This window comes from Poecilia formosa, unplaced genomic scaffold (genome assembly GCF_000485575.1).
Source record: "Poecilia formosa unplaced genomic scaffold, Poecilia_formosa-5.1.2 Scaffold48, whole genome shotgun sequence".
Taxonomy (NCBI): Eukaryota; Metazoa; Chordata; class Actinopteri; order Cyprinodontiformes; family Poeciliidae; genus Poecilia; species Poecilia formosa.
Window position 1 is genome coordinate 1980032 of NW_006799987.1, and position 21538 is coordinate 2001569.

General features: G+C 37.7%; 2 protein-coding genes and 1 long non-coding RNA gene across 6 annotated transcripts in view; all 3 read left to right on the top strand.

The window, feature by feature from the left end:
- prx (periaxin) overlaps positions 1-2164 on the top strand; it is a 33471-nt gene extending 31307 nt beyond the window's left edge. For 2 of the 3 annotated variants that reach the window (XM_016671722.1, XM_007552436.2), the window contains exon 9: positions 129-2164. In XM_016671722.1, the coding sequence (XP_016527208.1) occupies positions 129-400 (272 nt within the window). In that variant the 3' untranslated portion in view covers positions 401-2164. Of the gene's footprint in view, positions 1-38 lie in introns of all 3 variants that reach the window. The other variant, XM_016671723.1, reaches the window with a different exon arrangement.
- Positions 2165-3701: 1537 nt separating this feature from the next.
- LOC103138297 (uncharacterized) lies at positions 3702-5901 on the top strand. The gene is made up of 2 exons (XR_476276.2): positions 3702-4074; positions 5664-5901. It is a non-coding gene; the product is annotated as an uncharacterized LOC103138297 (long non-coding RNA).
- A 273-nt stretch (positions 5902-6174) lies between these two features.
- On the top strand, positions 6175-16603 carry LOC103138296 (ABC transporter F family member 4). Of its 2 annotated transcripts, none has more exons than XM_016671733.1 (5): positions 6175-8235; positions 10560-10693; positions 14411-14532; positions 15715-15829; positions 16200-16603. In XM_016671733.1, the coding sequence occupies exons 1-5, from the start codon at positions 6537-6539 to the stop codon at positions 16320-16322; spliced, it is 2193 nt and encodes a 730-aa protein (XP_016527219.1). In that variant the 5' UTR covers positions 6175-6536; the 3' UTR covers positions 16323-16603. The 2 variants fall into 2 exon arrangements, with proteins under 2 accessions (XP_016527219.1, XP_007552496.2); XM_007552434.2 differs by having other exon boundaries at positions 10563-10693.
- The last annotated feature ends 4935 nt before the right edge of the window (positions 16604-21538 follow it).

Sequence of the window (21538 nt, forward strand, 5' to 3'; positions counted from 1 at the left end):
TAACATCTCTCTTCCTGATTTGTTTTCTCTTACTGAAGACAAAGTTTTCTTTCAGTCCTGATTTCTTCACTTATCCTCCGCACTCTTCCTTGCTTCCTCTCGCATCTGTCCCTGTCTCCTGACCCCAGGCTTCCTCCAGATAACCCCGGAGGGCTCCCCTCTTGCCCAGCGCAGGGGCGAGCTGGGAGGGGAGGTGGACGTCTCTGGGTCCTTCTGTCTCCACACCTCAGGACTCGACTTCGCCAGCCAGCAAATGTCCGAAGAGCACCAAGTCTCTTCCACAGAGGAGGGAACTGTCACAACGGTCACCAAGACGACGAGAATCACCAGACACCTGGTTACCTCTGAGACTCGGACCGGCGAGTCTTCAGTAACTACTCACCAAGTGTCAGACTTTTAACTACTGAGAATGCTGTACTGATATCTTAAATAACTTTTGGTTTTCTTTGTTTTTGTGTTTTTTTAGACTGATGAGGTTGCAGTGTTATTTTAATGTGGGGAAAAATGAAAGTTTATCTTTTATATTTTAGCAGGTCAGTCATGATTGTGATGAAATACAAGGTCTTTTTATCAACCAGCGTTACTATCAGTATTACAACTAAAGAGTAATATATACCAGTTTTGTTTTTTTTTTCATTTGACTATTTTTGTTGTTCATTTAGTTTTGTTAGGTTTGTCCTAATTATTTATCCAGTTTTGTTCAGTTTTGATAAACACACTAAATATCAACACGTCATCAATTATTTATTTTTGTTTATTCAAAGTGCGAATAACTTTACGCTCACCAGCAGAGTCGATGCAGTTCCAACAAGTCTGAACCGGAAGTGAGCCGCACCACTGAACCGCCATCTTGGTAGGCAAGTCCAGCACAAAGCATAGATGAACCAACAAAAAGAAAGCATAGTACTCGAGAAATTGTTTGTATATTTTTATAAGTTAGAAAGGAACAAGGTAAGAGCCAGTTCTAAGCTTGTGCCTTGTTTGTTGTTGTCATAGCAACTGTCATGAAAGATACGTTACCTACCAAGATGGCTGTCAGCTACAATGTTCCCGGAAGTGTGATGTCACATGAGAACTATACATTGTACCAGATTTTTTTTTTTTTTTCATTTATGCTGATCAATCAGAAAATATACTGGATAGATTTATGTAAATATCTCTATATTATAGCGTTTTTTGTTTTGTTTTTTTGTTTTGTTTTTAAGCATTGTCCCTTCAAAATGTAATTATTTTCATATTCACCAGAGTTGGGTTTGTTTTTTCTTTTTTCTTTTTAATCTGAAGATCTCTTTTGTTGGTGTTGCAGGAAAAGTGTGAGGTTATAAAGATGATAGGCTGTTATTTTCTACGTAAGATTTATACTGAAGGCATTTAGTTGGTGCTACGTCCCAGAGTTTACCGCTGTGTGTACGCAGGATGCTCTGGACTCTTCTGCTCTGTGACCTCTGACCTTATAGTGGCAGATTTCTCTCAAACATTTAGGTCAACATGCTGCTAGCCTCTTTATATTTATATTTTCACTTTGCATCGCCTGGAAATTATTCAACAGTCTCATGATGGAGATTTTATTGTTGTTGCAAAAACGTAAAAATGAGACGATGGGAATTTAAGGGATTTAATTCAAAGAGTTCAACACAAAAAGGAACTGTAGATCTTACTTTTGGCTGCTACAATGAAACTAATTAAGGAGTGGCAAGCTTTAATTTGCTCAAAAGCCAAAGTGTAGCTTAATGTGTTTTGTGTGGTTAGTGCTACATAATAATATAAGAAGTGCCTTTAACTGTTACCTTTATAAAACTGTCTGCCAGTAAGTCAATATATTCACCATTTTCATTTCTAAAATGAGGAAATACTGTTTAGATCAGAGAAAGGGATATTCAAAATATCAGCTGTAAAATATTTAAAGCATCTGAGAGCAAAATTGTGCTTTTCATTTGATTGTTGTTTAGTTTTCCTTTGGTAACTGAAAGGAAGCAACGTTTACCAGGGGAAAAATGTTTTTTAAAAAGCAAAGTAAAGTCAAGATAACATTGGGTCGGCTCTACAGGTGTTTTTACCTTTCTGGATGAATGAGGTGATCACATTTTCTCTTGGATTTTCAGATTTTCAGAACTAAGTGTTGTGCCAGAGCTGCATTGGAAAGACAATAAAATATTCACTCTTTTTGTTGTTTTTTTTTATTGCCATCTTCTTTGTGAACAATGAATGTCAGGGTAGCAAAGCCAACGTTTAGGGGAAGAAACATTTAAGTTTCCATTAAAACAGATTTTATTCCATCTGAAAATTCATAACTGCCACAATTTGTACGTTTAGTCAAAAACCGATTTAAATATCTGAATGGAATTAGTGAAGCTAATTTTATGTTAGAACGGCTTGCCATAAAGGCAGCACGTGTCACATCGATGCAGTAATTCATGCAAAAGGAGCCCCAACCAAATACTGAAGACATAGAAATGACAGTCTCAGTTTAATATATATACATCTGTATACTATTAATATTATGCTATATTCTAATTTTCTGAGACAGAATTTCTTTTTTGGGCGGAGAATTACTATTAATCCCCCTATCTATAAGCCATATTAATCAAAAGTGATATTTGTGATATTTTGTGTTTTATTTTCTGAAACTAGTGACTTCCACCTGATCTTTACTAGCTGTACCTGAATGAATGAAGAGTCAGATAAAAATCTGTGCAGCCCATCATGGAAAACTACACACGGATGCATGACGTCTTCCGGCGGTGTGTGTGTTTTGCAGCTCGTCTTCAGCGATGACGCAGTGAAAACGTATCTCCGCAATGTGTGTGTCTGAGGAGGATAAAAACTGATCTATGAGGAGCAAACAGTGCCACAGTCAGGGGGAAATGAAAAGGTTTGTCTGCAGTGTCACCAGCTGCACTTCCACATGGAAAACTCAAGATTGTTCTTTATTTTAACTGGTTCTTTTAAAGTAACACTTTGTGTTTTTGTTAGAATAAAACCTATTTTAATTATGATTTTTAGGTCATTTTATATACATGTGTATTGTACTTTCTGACATGTTTAGTTCAAAATTATTCATAATGGCAAATTTACAGTTAAAATTATTTTCTTTCAGCGATGAAGTTTGCTTTTTCTCAAACAATCCGAGATTAATCTCAAGATTTCTGAGGGTGTTTAAGAAAATTTCTGATTAATCAAAATTTATTTTGAGTTTTTTTTTTTTCAATTATAACTTCAAATTCTTAAATTTCTAAGTGTTATTTTTTTAGAACTTTTCTGAAATTAATTTCAAAAGTTTTTCTTTATCTATTTTTTTTACATTTAAAACTCAGACATTTCTGAGGTTGTTTTTTTTAACTTGAGTTTGAAAAGTTTGAAGATTTTTGACTTATGAAACTAAGAAATTTCCAATTATTTTTTTTTACATTGCGACTTTTGAAAAGTTTTCAAGTTCTTAAGCTTTTTATGTTTTTTCTAGATTTTTTTTAAGATTAATATCAACTTCTAATGAATTTTAATTACTATTTTTTTTCACAAAAATTCTGAGATTAATCTCTAGATTTTGACGGACTGATTCCCTGTTTTAATGTCCATGTAACCCGCCTTTGTATATTCCAGCTGCGATCGCCCATTTGAGGTAAAAAATAAAAAGCCTCCACTTCCGCGTGGCATTAACAACCCGTCATACACTTCCGCTGGCCTCACCTCTCCCTGCCATCTCTCCTCCCATCGGTGAGTGGGCTGCAGGTCCAACGCGCTCTCCGTCATCCGGCTGGCTGAGCGCACCGGAGGCGACTGAGGGACTGACTGCGGAAAGATGCGTCGATGCGCCCCGCAGAACCGCGGCGGATGAGGCGCTGCGCAGCGGCCGCAGGAGCCGGAGGAACGGGTCCTTGGTGTGTGGTTACCCCGCTCTCTGACGGACCGGACCGGACGCTGATTTTCCTGATTCTGTGGCGTCAGTGGCGCAGGCCGACTGGAAATGATGCGATCCCAGTTCAGGATGCTCCACCAGCTTCCTCTGTAAACAATGAAGATGTGGAAGGACGTTGAATAAATGATAATGAACTAAAATCCCGAACATCTGATCAGGTAAGAAACTGGAATCCGCTTTTGGAACCTTCTGTTCTGGATGTTCTGGTGGGGAAGCTACTGGTTTTACTGGTGGCTCATCCTAACACACTTGCTGCTGGTATGATACGTGGCCAACACCTGCCTTTGTCCCCGATGGTGCATGTTATAAAATCTGGATTTTACGCGTCTGCTGATGTCACATCTGATCTAAGTGGCACCAGGATGCGCAAAGTGTCAGTTAAAACCAAATTAATGTTTTTTTACGACCCGGAACAGAACCACCGTGAAGTTTTCCACATTTTGTCTCAATATAACTGGGTATTTTAATTCGGATTTTACATGATAAAGGAATTGTGAAGTAGCTAAAGAGTTAATTATGTTCGTAGAAATATAAATATAAACTTCTGGCTTGAATTTTTAAAGTTGTGGTTCGAAAACAATATTCCAAGATTTGATATGGCTGAACTTTGACCAAAGTTTTACTTTTTCTCCTTCATGCAAAACACTGAGTATAGGGGAAATGAGTCCCTGACCTGAACAGACGTAGTGAGACATGGTGGTGGCAGCATCATGCTATGGGAATGTGTTTAACAGGGATAGGGAAGCTAGTCAGTGATGGACGGCGTTAAACTTGTCATAGTAGTCGTCTTGCAATCGGAAGGTTGTGAGGTCCAGTGACTTGCTAATAGAAAAGCTAATTTTTGGTTTAGTGCTTTTTGCTAACTTTGAAAACATGTAGCACACTTAGCTTCCTTAAAATAAGTGTGCTGCCTCAAATCCACATCTACAGGGTTAAAAAGGTACTACTTATCCAGTAGTGGGTACGCTGAAGCTAATAGCAGAGCTAATTTTTCCTCTTATATTGATGCTAACTTTTAGGTTTAGCACACTTAGCTTCCTTTAAATAAGTGTGTTGCCTCAAATCCACATTACATGGTTATAACAGTTACATATTGGAACCCAGTGGTGGGCACATTTTCCACTAATGTGTGAATCATTTGAACTAATTTTTCCTTTTGCTAACTTTGAAAACCTTTAACTTAGCTTCCTATAAATGTTTCAATTCTTAAGCGCGAATTTACTCGATTGTTTAGTAAACTTTTCGTTGGAAGAAGTTTGACATTTGTGTTCGACTGTTAAGAAATCTTCAATTAGCTAGCCGTTTATAATCATGTGTTTATTTTGAAGTGGGTGAGGAGCTATTCCGTTTCCTCTTCTCAGATTTGCTTTCTATTTTTTTCTAATAACATTATTACAAACAAGAAACATATAGGACCAAAATAAAACACAGACAATAAAAAAACATAATATAAATGGAAATTATGCAGCTTTGTTAATTCATCATGTAATTAATTGATCTATTGCCTAAATATTTTAGGCTAAGCTAAAGTTTCTTGGTTGTAATGTCACAAAATGTAAAAAGTTTGAATGTCAACTTTTGGCAAAAATGAAAGCAAAACCAGATTTACATTTTGTTACATTCTGTAAATTCTGGTAAATCAGTTTGTAAATAAGACTCAATTTAATCTTGAAATGTACTTTTTGTTCTTGGTGAATATTTATTTCTCCTTTGAGAGCCTTAACTGTTTTGTCCTGTTCCTCTGCAGCCTGGTTGCTCTGACAGCCCGATCGGCCCTGGAGACGCGAGTCCAGCTGACAGAGAGGTCAGAAGACAGCGTCACGGCGCATCGGCGTGGAAGAAAACAAAATCCTCATTACCTCCGCTCTCATCAGCAGAGACAGCAGGACACGTAACCTGCTTGTTCCTCTGCTTTTACTCAGAGACTGAAGCTTTTCTACCATCAGAGGAAACTGCTAAGATGCAAGATTAAAAAGATCAGCTTATTGTTTTGGTTTTATTGTTGTCCGAGTTTCCAAAAGGGACGTTTCGTCACGCACAGAGTGCTTTGTCTGAATTATTGGAGCTGCCGTGCTTTGAATCGAGATATGATTACTGAGTCTGGCAGCGTTTCTTCTCACAAATGAGAATTCAGCTCAACCTGAAAATCACTGCACTGAGTCAAACATCCAAATTAATTGAAAAACTGTTCCCCTGCTCGCCTGTGGGGGCGCTGCACCAAGAACGACTGAAAGAAACGACACAAAAACCTCTGAAAAGCAGCTTCCTTCACAGAATGTAAACAAAAACGGAGGTTTCAGATTTTAGCAGTTGTAGGTTTTCTCTTTTGTCTTTAGGAGAATACCACAAGCCAGTTTACCCGCTACACTCTTGTTTGTTTTGGTTGAAACAAACAAGAGTACCCAGAATGCCCTGCACTGTTTTCCACTTCCTGCTTTTGGAGCGGCCTTCGGTCCGCTTGGTGTTCATATATGCATTCAAACACGTCCAACCAAACCGAGGAGTTTTTTAGGTTCGCTTTTTTGGTCCGCATCAGACAAACGAGCCGAACTTTCTAAGCAAAAGAACTAATTAAAACGAACTAAACTGACTGGTGTGAGGAAACAACCATAAAACTTAGATGAGGCCGACAACAGGCGCCATGCTCCAGCAGAACAACAACAACAACTACCCCTGCCTGGGCATGTCGGACTGCCCCCGGGAGATGCTCCAGAGGTGCTCCAGAACCTCGCTGCCCTTCCCCAGCCGAGTCGAGCTGGGCCTGGGAGACCTGCCGCTGATCCGCGGCCTCCGAGCCTGGGCGCTGTGCTCCAGGAACCGCCGCAAAGCCGGCGGTCTGCTCGGTGGAGGTAAACCCCCGACCGCCCCACCGCTGGGAGGTAGAGGGACGTCGACGTCCTGCCCGAGGCCTGCCGACGTGTACCTGAGTGGATACGGGTTGCCACTGGGCGTCGACGCCCGGCAGGCCGGGATCGGCGCGTTGGTAACGGTCGCCACGTTGAAGACGTCGGAAGGCGGCGGGAAAACGCAAACGCAATGCCTTTTCCTCCGGACGGAGAAAGGAAGCTGTTTATACTCAACCGCCAAGCCCGGTTCCAGTTCGACTTCCAGCACGGTCGGAGAGTGGTTGAGAGGAAAGCGAGAAGGATTAGGAGGAGGAGGCGGAAGTGCGGAGCCGCCGCCGACAGAGGCCGCAGCGAACCGGGTCAGGGTGCGGTCCGGCCGGAGGTGGAGGAAGTCCGGCATCGGCCGGGAGAGGGGCTGCAAAACGCCTGAAGGAAAGCAGTCGGAGAGATTCGATGTTCCACCCGAAACCCGCACTCAAAAAAACAGCAAAGATGATCGAGAGGAAGCCGAAAGTCCGACAAGAAGAACGGCGATTGAGCTGGACCTGGATGGGAAGGAAGCAGAAGAGTTGGACTCCAAAAACGACTCGGCTGTTGATGAAGAGAAACTATCCGAAAGACTTCAGGAGAGGCAAAACTCCCCCATTCCTGACAGTAAAGCCAAACAAAACGAAGCAGAACCACAGAAGGAAATGGAGTTTAATTCTGCGGAGTCCTCCATTCCAATAGGGGGCGCTGGACCAAATGCAAAAGAAGAAATACAGTTGAATTCTGCAGAGTCCTCCATTCCTATAAGGGGCGCTGGACCAAATGCAAAAGAAGAAATACAGTTGAATTCTGTAGAGTCCTCCATTCCTGTAGGGGGCGCTGGACCAAATGCAAAAGAAGAAATACAGTTTAATTCTGTAGAGTCCTCCATTCCTGTAGGGGGTGCTGATCAGGACGTAGTCCGGGTTTTTTCAAACCAAAACCAACGTAAAGTTGAGCATGAAGAGGAAACAAATATTAGCAGTGATGAGGAAACCAGAGAACCTCGTATTTTCCAAAAACGTGAGGAAAACAACAACTTTCAGGAAGAGGAAGTGGTTTTCTGTTCGCCTGTCAGACAGAAAAATCTCTCAATTTCTGAGAAATCAGAGAAACTAAAGGATGAGTGCACCTGCAGGAAGCTGGAGGATGAAGAGGAAAACACATCTACCTTGGTTTTTAATGCCTCCTCTAATCCTGCCCCTTCTCTTGCTTCCATGGCAACCAGTGGGGAAGAAGAGGAGGAGGAAGAGGAAGGCAGCCAAAAGCAGAGTAGGAGTCCAAGTGGAGAGCTGGAGGAGAAGGCAGAGGAGGTGAGGGTCTCCTCTACTCAGGAGGAAGAGGAGGATGAGTTCGGTGTCTTCATGCAGGCGGAGGGAGACCCGACCTGGAGCGACGGGGTCAACATGTCCGCCTCGGAAATGTCTGGGAGCAGAGCGAGAATTGGTGAGGCCCAAACTTTATTATTTTATCATTCTCACTCTTCTTCTCCTGTGTTTCTCATCCTCATTTCTTTTTAAATCCAAAAACAAAGAGTAAAAGTTGTCAAACCACCTCCTGAGAAAACTCCAGCAACACTTGTGCAGAGTATTAGGAGCCATTTTAACCTTTTCTGATCCCTCAGGAATGCAGCGCGATGCAAAAACACAAAATCTTACCAAGCATTTTTAGCCTAGATTCTGGCTGCAACTATACACTTTTTTAATTTCCAATACAGACATCTGAGTTTTAGCATAAAGGACATTTTAAGTAAACTTCTGAATTTACTTAAAATGTTTTGGGTTTTTTTTTAATGCAAACATAAATGTACAAAATTACAAACTTATCTCATATCTTTGCTGCATCAGCACACTTAAATACACCATTAGCTCCTCAAACATGTAAAAATGTAAACTTTAATTTGCTCAGTCAGAGCAGTTAGGAGTACAACAGCCAATGTAAAATAAATAAGAAAGAAACAAAACCAATAGGTTGACTACCTTGGTCAAACATGTAAAAAACAAATATGTTTAATTCAGAAGCGCAATTAGGAACTCTAAATGCAATGTAAACTAAATAATAGAGCACAAAGCAATTAGATTGAATAGATCTGATTAATGCATCAGTACTAGAGACACAAATCTTTTGGGGTCTAAATGACCTTTAAATGGGGTCATTTAAATAACATTATTTGTTAAAAGGATATTATAATAATAACCTTATCAATAAGATAAGGTTATTATGCCTTATTATATTAAGAATAAGGTGTGATATTATCATCATAATATTATATTATTGTATTTTAAATTAGCTTGTGGTTAAATAAAAAAATCTGCAGAATGTTCCAATTATTTATCCAACTAATCGATAACTGAAATGTTTAGTTGCAGCCCTTATTTCAACTGAATTCAGTTTATTAATGTTGATCCTATTAAAAAGAAGTCAATTACACACATTCCAAATTACTCCTAACAATGCAGCACAGATCTGTTTATTGTGAGAAAACACAACAAAAATACATAGAAACCTCAATCTAGGAGTACTTTTCTATGTAAAAGAAAAATATAGTTAATGGTGGCTTTAGTGGCTTCATAGGAGAAAAACAGCTAAACAGATGACCTCTGAACTGGTTGAAATAACGGAAAATAATGCAAAATTGGTTGGAGAAGTTTTGCCTGAATTGGTGTAGCATACAGTTCAAAGAATAAATCAATTTAGAATTAATTGTCGGGTAATGATTTATTAGATTAAAACGAATCCCAATCTGATAGCGTCCGCTTAGATCGTTTATAAGTGTTGTAGTGCGGCCGCCATCCAGCTGGGGGCGCCGCTGGTCATCCTCCTTAAGCGGAGCCGTCGATACAGCAATTAAAGATGGCGGCGGTTAAACCAGAACAGAAAAGAAACTGTCCAAACGGAGTCCGTAGTGCGATTTAAGATTAATTTTATGTGGTTCTGTTTTAAAATGACACTCTACAAACTCCTTAAGGTAATTTTTACTTTAATAACAGTCATTCAAATGTGCTTTATGACGGAAAACCGTTATTATTTTGTTGTTTCAGTCAATATTTAATGCAGCTGAAAAACATGTTCAAATGTAGCGTTTCTGTTTTTTAATTCGGCATTTTACAAACAAAACAAAGAAAAGAAAAAGTAGCCCTTCGTGTTGTGGAAAAACGGTCGTTTCTCTTGATGCAACAGAAAACTTAAGTTTTTAAGACAGTTACGGCCTTTCAATTAATCGTGATTCGATCGAAAACTTTCTTCCCTGGTTTGTAGCCTAACAAGATCAAAACTAACAAGATCATAATTTTATTCCATCTTGCATTTGTTGATGAATACAACTTGATATTCCTCTACAAATATAGGTAATGTCTTTCTTTAGAAAGCACTTTCAGAGTGGATAAATTATTCTAGTCTGTCCTGACCTGGATTTTTGGCCGACTACTCCCTCTCACTACATGTGATCTTTCAGAGTTGGGCTGGCGGAGGGGGAGGAGAAAAAGTGAGTCTAAGCTCCTGTTAGCCTCAGGTTATTGGGCAGTGAGAGAGGGAGAAACATTCACACAGAGGAAGTGTCAGGTGGATTCTTCATGCCACGTCTGAGCCAGGGGGGAAAGTCAGAGGAATCAGAGGAAAAACTCAGCCAAATGTGGCCGTGAGGTGAAAAGGAACAGGCAGCAAGAAACACAATGAGAAAACGATTCAGAATTGGTTCTGACTCATCCAGAACCAATTTCAGCTGTAAACCTGTGAATTAAGCATATAAATTGTCTGTTTGTGTCTTCAAACAGCAGGTGGAGACGACACCTGGACGGCCTTCCCTCAGGAGCCGACAGGTGAGAGTGGAGGTGGCGTGGAGCGATGGTGGCCGGCCAACGCCGTGGAGGCGAGGAGAGATGGACCGCCAACCAATCACAGCCTGGTACGACTCTGGCTTCAAAACTTTGGCTAGACCAGTAGACGATGGGCCACTTTTTGGTCCAGTCTTGGTTTTCAATGACACCAAGTTTTGAGTCTCTTACCAGCACTGATTCAAGTCAGACAGACAGTATAGGTATATGTTATACATTTTCTGAGTCTGTTGAGTATTTCAGTTGTTATCTGATATGACTCTGACTCTAACCCCCTAACTCTGTACCTAGTTTAGACAGAGTGGGAAATATGTATTATTTTTGGTTTAACAAAATTTAATGAACTCTGTTTTCGTCAGAGACTCAAAAGTTGGTTCAAATGAAGCTAAGAGGGTTCCCTTTGAAAAGATACCAAACACTATGTTATAGACCTTTAACTAATGCCATCAAAAACACCATTAGTCATGATTAATTATGATTAATCGTGATTAATTGATTATTGAAGTAATTGTCAACTGATTTACTAGTCAATTAGTTTTTAACTAGACTGTACAGGCTCCAAAAAGATTTATCCTGATTCATGTGATTGTGATTAATCGTGATTAATCGATGGTTGAAAAATCAATTTAGTCATCAATTAATCATTAACTAGAGTATACATTCAAAAACTTACTTGTGATTAATCAATTATTGACATACTTATTAAGTTAGCAATTATTTAATTAAGTAGAATATACACTCAAAAATACCATTAACTGTAATTAAGCGATTATTGAAATGATCACAAACTAATTTAGTAATTCATTAATCACCTGATCAATTAAAATTAGGTTGATAATTTCCATTCTGATATTTGTTGAAGGGGAATTTTATTTAATGGGGCTTCATAATCTATTTATTTATGGTTTTTGTTTTGTGTGGTTTTTATTTCCATTTTCTTTTGGTTGTCATTTTTTATTCCAGTTCCACTGTTCAGTGTTTTTTACAAAATGAAAGTTTATTGATCTGAGAGGGCGAACCAATCAATAAATTACTTGATAATTGCATCAAAACAACAACAGTATTATTGTTTATCCCAATAATAAAAACGTTGGGTGATCTCCGTTTAGAGCTAGTTTAAGGTTTCATTCACGTTTCCCTCCCGTCACCATGGCAGCGCCGCGCCCGGCGACGGCGTTTTTGGGTTAGAAAGGAGTCTGGATGTTGTGCAGCAACATTTGGAGCAGTCATAAAAGATGAAAGACGAAGCTGCGGGGGAAAGTCTCTGTGGACATTAAACACACAGAAAAAGATGCAGATGAAAAATGAGCCTCGTCCACAGAGGAGGGGGAGCCAGCTTTAAATTAAATGCTTCAAACTGCCAGGAAGAGTCTCTCTTCTTATTACATATGAGTAGGCCTGTCACGATAACAAATTTTGCTGAGCGATTAATTGTCTAAAAAATTATTACGATAAACGATTATATTGACTAAGAATGCATGTGATTTCCTGCCATCGATAGAAACACTATATTTTCAAAAGAACACATAATACTGGAACTGATAAACTAAATAAACAAAACAATCAAAAACAAAAATAAAATTGATTCTCAGTCTCCATTAACAAAAAACTTACTTAAATAAAAACTAAACAACACAAAACCAAAGTGGAAATAAATACTGCATTCAAAAAAGAGTGCAGATTATACAGTCTGTAAACTATATTGGCCTTCAGTAATCACTAGATTTAAATAGAGAAGACGGGCACATCCAACTACCTGATGCAGTCGTTCACACTACACGATTTTCTGCCCCCATTTTCCCCTTATGATAATCTTAGATCGTTGGCCGATCTAAGATTGTCGCTGGTGATTTCGTAACCGATCATCCTGCAGTGTATGGTGTGTTACGGTGGATCGTCGTGGCTCCGATCTAAATCAGGGGTTTTCCCTGACTGGGAGCTCAACGCTGAATGCGACAGGTAGCCAATCAGAACGCGCGGATTCGCCTCCGCGCTTTCTGAGGGGAAATTACGGAGGGGAATCCCAAACAGCTGACACGGCGCAACCCGAAGTCCAGCGGACATTGGAGATGATATGTGGAAACAACATTAAAATTTATTCAGCATTTTGCGCAAATAATATAGAAATGACAAGGGGAGGAGTTGGAGCCAAATTTCTACTGCAGTTGATAAACCCTGTAACTTTTCAGCTGTTCTTCGTTAACGTGACATAAATAGGTTATAATGATTTTCATTCAGTCAGGACTTTACGCTGACTCTAGCCACATGCATCACAGGCAGATTCTAGTAAAGCATTGATTAATGCCTGGTTTTAAAATGAATTAACTTTACTTGTAGCCTTTATCTTGTGTCCATATGGCTGGACACCACACGGCACGACGAACCCGATTGAACCGTTATACCTAGAATTTCTGTCGGTTAATGTGTCTCAGGTTTTGAAAATGGGCCGACAATCGGCCGACAACTCGTGTAGTGTGCGCTGGACATTACACAAAGGAAATGGGAAGGGAGGGTCAGTGGAGAGCACCGGAGATGAGCCTTTTTCATTCAGTATCATCAACAGCAAGACAAAAATGCAGACGATAAAGCCGATAATTAAAATGAGGTCGATAGGTTTAATTTATCGTCTGATTAATTGACAAGCCTACATATGAGGTGTTTGCATTGCATTCTACTTTACATGACGCGTCGCTTACACTGCAAAAACACAAAATATTGCAAAGTATTTTTGGTTTGGTTTCTTGTGCAAATGTCTTCATGAATTAAGACAAAACTAACTTACAAGCAACTTTTCACCAAGATATTGGAGCTTATTTAAAGTCAATAATTCTTTAATATTAAGAGACTTATATAACATGGGAAAAATGTCTTTTTATGGGTGAAATTATATTCCAGGGAAAGCAGAACTTTTTTTATCACCATTAAGGATTTATTGACTTAACACAAGATCCTGTATCTTGCTGAAAAGGTACGTATAAGTTAGTTTTGTCTATTTTAAGTCTAAGATATTTGCACTGGAAACTAGACAGAAAATGCCAAAGTAATTTGTTGCATGAAACACCAAATGTTTTGAAGTATTCATTTTAATAACAAATTAGTTTGAAAGAAAAGTTAAAATCTCAGAATTAAGCACTTTATAGAAACCTTTGTCCATTTTTAGGAACAAAATCTACAAGTAAAATGTCTTTGGGTACAAAACGTCATCCTTTAACCACATGTTTAAAACACAAACTGTAAGTATTTATATCTAGTTCCTAGAGCAGAGATCTTAGTTTCGTCTTATTTCAAGCTTACTAACTTACAAGTAACTTTTCAGCAAGACACTGGAGCTTCTTCTAAGTAAATAATTCCTTAATATTAATGAAAAAATTCTAATTCCTCTGACAGATTATTTCACTTATTACAAGACATTCTTCCCAAATTGTAAGTGAAATAATCTGCCAGTTGATTTAGAACTGGGTTGCTAGGTAACGGGCTTGGCTTGGCTGGGGTTGCTAGGTAACTGGCTTGGCTTGGCTGGGGTTGCTAGGTAATGGCGCAGTGGAACTAGAACTTTTTCATTAATACTATTAAGGAATTATTGACGTAAAATAGGGTCATCTTGCTAAAAAAAAAGTTGCTTATAAATTAATTTTGTCTTATTTCAAGTTCATTAAGATGTTTGCTTAAAACTAGACCAAAAATATTTGGATTTTGTGTTTTTTGCAGTTAAGGTTCGGTTCCTTCTCTCTGGATTATTTTTCATATTTTGTCTCTAACCCCTGAGGGTTTTTCTGTTTCTCCTGCAGGTGGCAGTCTTTGCTGAAGCCTTCCCCTCGCTACCCGGTGTTTCCCCTGGTGACCCCTGTGACCTGGAAGCCGTTCCCACGCTGACGCAGCTCCTGCGCGGCCGAGCCAGACAGGATCAGGGGTAGGCCATCGATCCCACCTTGGATGTGATGCTAAACTTACAGCTGAGCTGGTTCAGAGTTTCCAGCAAACAAAAAGTAGTGAATCAAAGCAGCTTCTTGCTTTGATAAAACTCAGAATGCACCGATATGAAGACTTAGACCGGTATCATCTCTTAATGTCAAAATAAATGTGACATTCAAGGGCAGATACATTTTGAATTGAAGTTAGCGCCTTGGCATTAGCTTCCGCTAAATACATTGCTAATGTAGAACTGCCCCCTCCCCCCTCCATAAACATAAACGGCAACAACATTTACATAAAAATGGCTTGTTAATATTGGTCTAGTTTTACTTCTCAAGTTGATAAAGAACCGTCTAGTACCAATGCTAAAGCTAATATATTAGCATTTCTTGTCAAAAGTAAAGAAAAATGTTCATTCTGTATTTCTATTGAAAAAAGGTAAATAAAAATATAAATTTCTTTTTCATACAGTTCTAATAAATTAGTTATTCTCATGAATATAAACTGAAACCTTTATATAAAAAGATAAATCAGGTTGGAAGTTTGATTGATATTTAAATATGTCTCTTATCTACGCTTTAATGCTAATAGATGAACTAAAATGCTTTTGTTTTTGCTAATTGTCTATATTAAACATGTATATTTAGAACAATGTAATTATTTGAATTAGTTTTTATTTGGTTTTACAAATATATGCTTTCTTTTACATAGTTACATTATAAACACTTTATATTTTATGATTTCATCAATAATTATACTTTTTGTGTAATGGAGCATTCCCATTTAAAATTCTTCAATTTAATAAAAAAAAGGCCGTTTAAATTGTAGTTTGATGAAAACATTCAGAGCTGTCGATATGCAATCCTTTTTGCTGCCAACAGGGGGCAGCATTTAGACGAGAAAATAAGATTTTTACATGGAAACCAGTTTTCAACTGAGCCGTTATGTGGAAAAGGAAGCAGAATGTCGCCCCCAAGTGGTGAATCGAATGAACTGCAGTATATTTGATTCCTGTAATAATTATGATTTGAGTGTTTAACATTAGTTATTAAGGTGGAATAATCAATTAAATTAGTAATTTGAATATTATTTGCATGTTAAAGCATATTTTAGATTATTTATGGGTAAATATTGTAATTCTGTCCGTTTCTTCTGCATGTTGTCGTTTTTTTCTCTGAAGGCTTTTGGACTCTTTCCATGATTTGAACAACATGATCAACCAGAGCCACAAGAGATCCAGCAGCGCGTCTCAGAACCTGCTCATCCAAACTCTGCAGCTGCAGCCGCCGCTTCCTGTGAGTACAATGATCGCTGCGTCATTAGTTTAATGAATTTAATTAGTTTTTACCCACCTCTGCTTATTCATAACTAAATCTAATGGGGAATTACTTTCTACTGAACTATGCAGGTAAATAAATGTTCAAAATGAAATCTTCAATATAATTATTTAATATAATCATTATTACTAGAGATTGCAGAGTCTCTGAAAAATTTCACTCAAGAAAGAGTAGCAGGAAAATACTCGAGTAAAAAACTATTTGGTAAAAAGTTTACTCAAGTGCTGAGTAACTGATTTTTAGTAGCAGCAGTTATAATGCAATCTAACCAATGAAATGTCTGTAAATAAGTTGATGCGTTTCCTTCTTTTGGTCGCCATCTTTCCAGGAAAGCAGATCTACTTCCTGGTCCACGAACCGCCGCCTGTCCCCAGGCCTCTCCTCGGCCAATCAGCACGCAGCCGCCAAACGCCGGCTGTCCTACGACTACAACAGAAACGTCGTGGCGTGACGCTGCGGCACGCTTTTAAGGATCATGTCTCCCCTGTTTGCACTCCGGTTAATTTTCGCCCAGCGGACTGAGAGACGCTCTCTGGAAAACGAAGCGGCTGCTGGTCCAGAAACGACGGCGGAGCGTCTTTGTTTCCCCCCATCCGCCATCTTGTTCCTCATCCTGAGGTGACCTGTTGACCCCAGCAGACCCACAGCGCTCGCCACCATGTTGACAAAGCAGACGAGCAGGAACATTAACAAGATTACATTCCAATAAAGCGAATGGGATTTTCTCTATTATGGTTTTGAATTATCATTAACAAAACGTTAATTGTTTATCATAAATTTTTTTTGTTTTATTGTTTTATCAAACTGCAACATCAGTGGGAGAAAATGCATGAATTAGTTTCAAAAATAATTTAAAAAATTATGAAAAAACATATGTATGTATGTGTTTAAATTATTTTTATATATATATATATATATATATATATACATTTTTCTTTTTTATAAATTAAATTAAAAATATATTTTTTATAAATAAAAAAATGAACTAAATATACATATATATTAAATTAAAAATAATTTAATATATATGTATATTTAGTTTATTTTTTATTTATATATATACATATATAATTTTCTCTTTGAGTTTTTTGTATTTTCTCCCAGTGGAAATAAATAAATTGCTATTTATATCATTAGATAATTAAAATCAGGTCTGACGATTTGGATATAACTCAAATAGTTTTCACAGAATTCCCTCCAGATTAACGGTTTTTCTTTCCGTGATAAAATCGTTGCATATTGCATCGGTTCCTGTAGCAGCATGGTGGCTGGAGCCTTGGTGGAAGCTGGTAAAACTTATGCAAACGCACTGATTGACATCTTTCCCCTGTTCTCATCGTTCCTTGAGCGCAGCAGGAACTGCTGATCTCCACCTGGATTCGTCCCCAGCTGAAGAAATGTCGCACTAGCTCCAGCTGCGTTTCCATTGATGACATAATTGCGCACTTTGACGTTTTGAAAATGAATTAGCTTCACCAGATAATTAGTTTAATGGAAATGAATGTCGAAAAAACTCGATTTTTGTTTAAAAAATAAAGTTTTTGGCCCCAGGATGTTTCTTTTTGTTTATTTCGCAAAACTGCAGTGGAAACGCTTTTCTCACTTCACCCGAGTCACGTGATCCACAACCGCATGTCGCCACCGGAGTAAACCACGAAGAAGAAAGCAGGAAGTGGGAGGAGGATAACGGCGCGGCATGTTTTTTTTTAATGATTTATCACGTAAACAAAGGTACGTGATTCCCCCCCAATCCCCCCAAATTGCGTTTTTTCGACATTGACGAAGTTTTGCACATGTTTGTAATGGAAACGCAGCTACTGAAGAGTAGAGTTGAGCATCATTTTGTGGCATTTAATGTATGAAAACACTTTTAAAGCCTCGTTTTTGTTATTTTTGAAATGCATGTGATATTTCTGCCTTTAACCTGCAGATAACGACACAAGGAACAGGTTTGTCTTCCAGTTTGCGCCATCAGGACCTCCGGGTTGCTGAATCAAACGCTAGAAACGTTAAACTTGTTTATGACTGCACCGTTTTAGTTTTAAGTTTTGACATGCAGATAATTTGTTGTATTCTGTCATTTAAAGGCTCAATCATTTGTGATGAAACTCTGAAACAATCACGCTTGTGTGTGCCATTTGTACAGCCTCTAAAATCCTGAAAAATTCGAATATTTTCTGATCTGTTCCAGTCGGGATGGCGGAGCTGTCGCCTCGGTAACTGATGTAATAAAAAAGGATGCTGCGTGTCTGCTGTTTGTATTCACTTAATTAATGGGTCACTCTGGTGTTCAAACTGCGGTTCGGGGGCCAGTTATAGCCCATGGACTGAATTTGTGCGGCCCATCTGACCGCAATTCAAGAATGAATAAAATAAATCAGGGCAAAACGGTGACTTTTAATTTGAAATCTAATTACAAAAATGTTAGATTCAACACAAAGTGATAATTTTTTCCAAACTTTCTGCTTTTTGTCTGTTGTCATGGTACTACTCATTGAAGTGTTTTATTTTGTAAAGTACACCTTAGTGCATCAAAATCTGCTTTTATTTGCTTTGTTGAAGCTTGGCTAAATACAGGAAGTGTCTGTTTCAACTGACAAACGGTTTTTGTCAGTTGAGCCCCAGAGTAATAAGCAAACTTGTTGGCTTTTATTTAACAAGGAAAATGTGGAAAAACCATTTGAGGTTTTGGATCTATAATCAAGTTTCTGCAAAACAATCTGATTATTTGTTTTGCTAAAATAGTTTGTTGTTGAGCAAGTTTGAAAAAACTCATTTTGAGTTGATGATTTTGGCTCATCTGACTAAAAAGTTGCAAGATATTAGGTCAGACTAGATCTTGTTCTCAGTATTTAGGTGCAACTTCTGATTAAATAAATTCATTTATACTCATTTTGGATCCATTTTCAGTTTCTGGCACAAAGTTTGAGAGATTTTTGCATAAAACATCCTCGGTTTTAAAATCATTTATGCTACAACGATATTTCCACAGCATCAGACAGCCATTTTTCTTTTGCTTTAAACCAGAACAACCTGGATTGTTTCAGTGAGAAAAGTTCAATCTTCGTCATTTCCAGCCTCAGCAGTTAAATCAGATCAGTAAACTTTGAGATGGTCCAACAGATTTTGCTTCTGGTATTTCTTAACCTCCCTTTCGATCCTCCTCAGTCTCTGGTGATTAGATAAACGTGGATCTTTTTTGACGCACTTCCTGTTGTTTTGAACTTTAAACGTATTTTTCTGGCTGCAGATATGGACAACTTTAAAAGATCAGATGTTTTGTAGTCCTACCTTGACTTGTGATGATAAAGCATGTTTTTATTAATTGGATCTTATTTTGTCCTCCACATTTTGAAGAGTGACATGGATCTCAGTCGCTGCGTTTCCACTGATCACATAATTGTGGAATTTGACGTTTTGAAAATAAATTTGTTTAATCAAAAGAAAGCCACTTTGGAACAAAATAGTTTTGCCGCTCAGATGAACTGTTTTATTTTGGCCGTATTGAAATTGGTTTGTTTCACAAAACTACAAAGGAAACACGATCAAGAAACTGGATGCTTCTACTGCTGGAAACCACAAAGAAGACGACAGGAAGTGGTAGGTGGACAAAGGCATGGCAAACTTTTTAATGACTTATTGTGTGAACAAACTTAATCACTTGTGTTATTTGTGTTTCTTATTTACTGGAAACACATAATTGCTAAATTGTGCTTTTTAGACATTTGTAATTGACATGCAGCTCATATTCCTTCCACATCAAGATTATAATAGTTGTTTGTTTTTTGTGACAGTTTGGTTTTATTTCATTTTGACTTTTTGCTTGTCTAATTCAGTTAGTTTCTGCTAGTTTGTAAGAGTGTTTGCTTGTTTATTAGGTACCATTAGTTAAATATTTAGTTTTTATTATAATAGTTTTAATTTTTTATACTTTTGTTCATTTTTAGGTGCAGAATTAAAAAATGTCATAGGATTGTAATTACTTGTAAATGAATTGTGTGATGAATTTTCAAAAATTTTATTCAATTATTGTTGAAGAACCAACTTTTGCTGCCGCCATTTTGTGGACTAACCTCAGTTTGAAAGGCTAATAAACAGATTAATAAACACAACCAGGAAGGAAATTATAACTATAATTTCAGTGTGTCCTAGTTTTATAAATGCATGATAGTTCCAGGAGGTTATTTCAGTTAACTATATTTGTTTCTCAATTTAAGATTTTTAGTTTTATTTCACTATAATAACCTTGTTTCACATGTCACCATAAAAATCTCCAATAATACGTAAAAAATAAATATTAAAAAATTGCTAGATTTGTCACTAAGTTTGCAACAGCCCTTCTTTTGTCCTAACTAAAGCCCCGATTACTCCCTGCGTTCATCGCCAGGCTTGGCCACGCCCCTCTGCGTCTCCAGGCTCCGCCCACTTTTGGGGAATTTGCCAAGAATTTGGAGGTGGGGCTATGCTTTCAATGGGTGAAAGGTGAAAGCTACGCGGAAGATAAAGGATATTAAGGGTTTTTAACAACCTCTAAATTAAATTGTTTTTGTGTCGAATTAAATTAAAAGAATATTTAAGCAGGCTAGGTCTCATAAAGCCCATAAAATAAAATGATGTTTCAGTTTACTAAAAGAAATCACCACTTAAAAGCTAAAAGCACAATAATATTACCTGCTTTATGTCTTTAAAGTGAACTATATTCTTTAAGTGTAGTTTGTTTGTTTTCTCTCAAACTATAAGTGTGTTTTATCATCGCCATCTGTGTGATGTAAGTATTAAAACTGTCCAATTACATATCACAAATGCATCAAAAAATGCATTTTTAATGCATTAGAGCAGGAATTTTGAATGAAATGTGACAAAAAGTATATTTTTGCCTTTAAAAATAGCTGGAAAATCCCAGGTCACAAGATTAAAGCTTTATCTCGTAAACAAACTGCAACGTTGGCCTGATTTTCTGAACCCTGGAGGCAAATAAACAGAAATACATTTTGACATTTTTAACTGGGTCATCTTGAGGTTTTTTCATTTGCTTCAGTTTCAAATCCGAAAAAAATCTGCTGCTCTTAGACTGTCTGACACTACTCAAACGTATTTATGTATCTCCAGTGTTTGTCAGCAGCATCTCTGATCAATGAAGCCCCAACAGGCTGGTCTGACCTCACTATTTACTCCATGAGTCACTTTTTAAACTCTTACAGGCCAATAGCAGAGATTTCTAGCAGGAGAAATTAACAGAGCGTGGTGACAGTGTTTCGTTTCTCTATGGAGATAAATCAGGGCCATAAAGTTTGTTGAATAGAAAAAAAGGAACTGAAAGATTATTTTTAAACTGAAAAAACAAAAAAAAAACATTTTGAAAGTGAAAGGTCACATCAAAACTTTCAAAACAGATGGAGGAAAATAGTGAACCAATCTATAGAGCTAAATTGGGGCCATAAAGTTGGTTCAAAATAAACTGTAAAAAATAATTTTAAATTAAAACATATTTTTGAAACTGAAAATAACATATTTGAAACTGAAAAGTTAAATTGAAAATAAATTGATTCTTTTTCAATTTCAGTTTTTCTTTCCTGTGAAAAAACTCTGTAGCCCCAATTTAGCTCCATACAAACTTTGATATTTTGTTCCAAAACTGTCCAAATTCTCAAAAACATCAATATGCCA

Bases quoted from the DNA above. Each gene is read 5' to 3' on its own strand.
- LOC103138296 (XM_016671733.1), top strand. From the start codon at position 6,537: ATGAGGCCGACAACAGGCGCCATGCTCCAGCAGAACAACAACAACAAC. The intron at 8,236-10,559 runs GTGAGGCCCAAA...TGTGTCTTCAAA, and splicing joins TGGGAGCAGAGCGAGAATTG to CAGCAGGTGGAGACGACACC. The intron at 15,830-16,199 runs GTGAGTACAATG...CCATCTTTCCAG, and splicing joins AGCTGCAGCCGCCGCTTCCT to GAAAGCAGATCTACTTCCTG.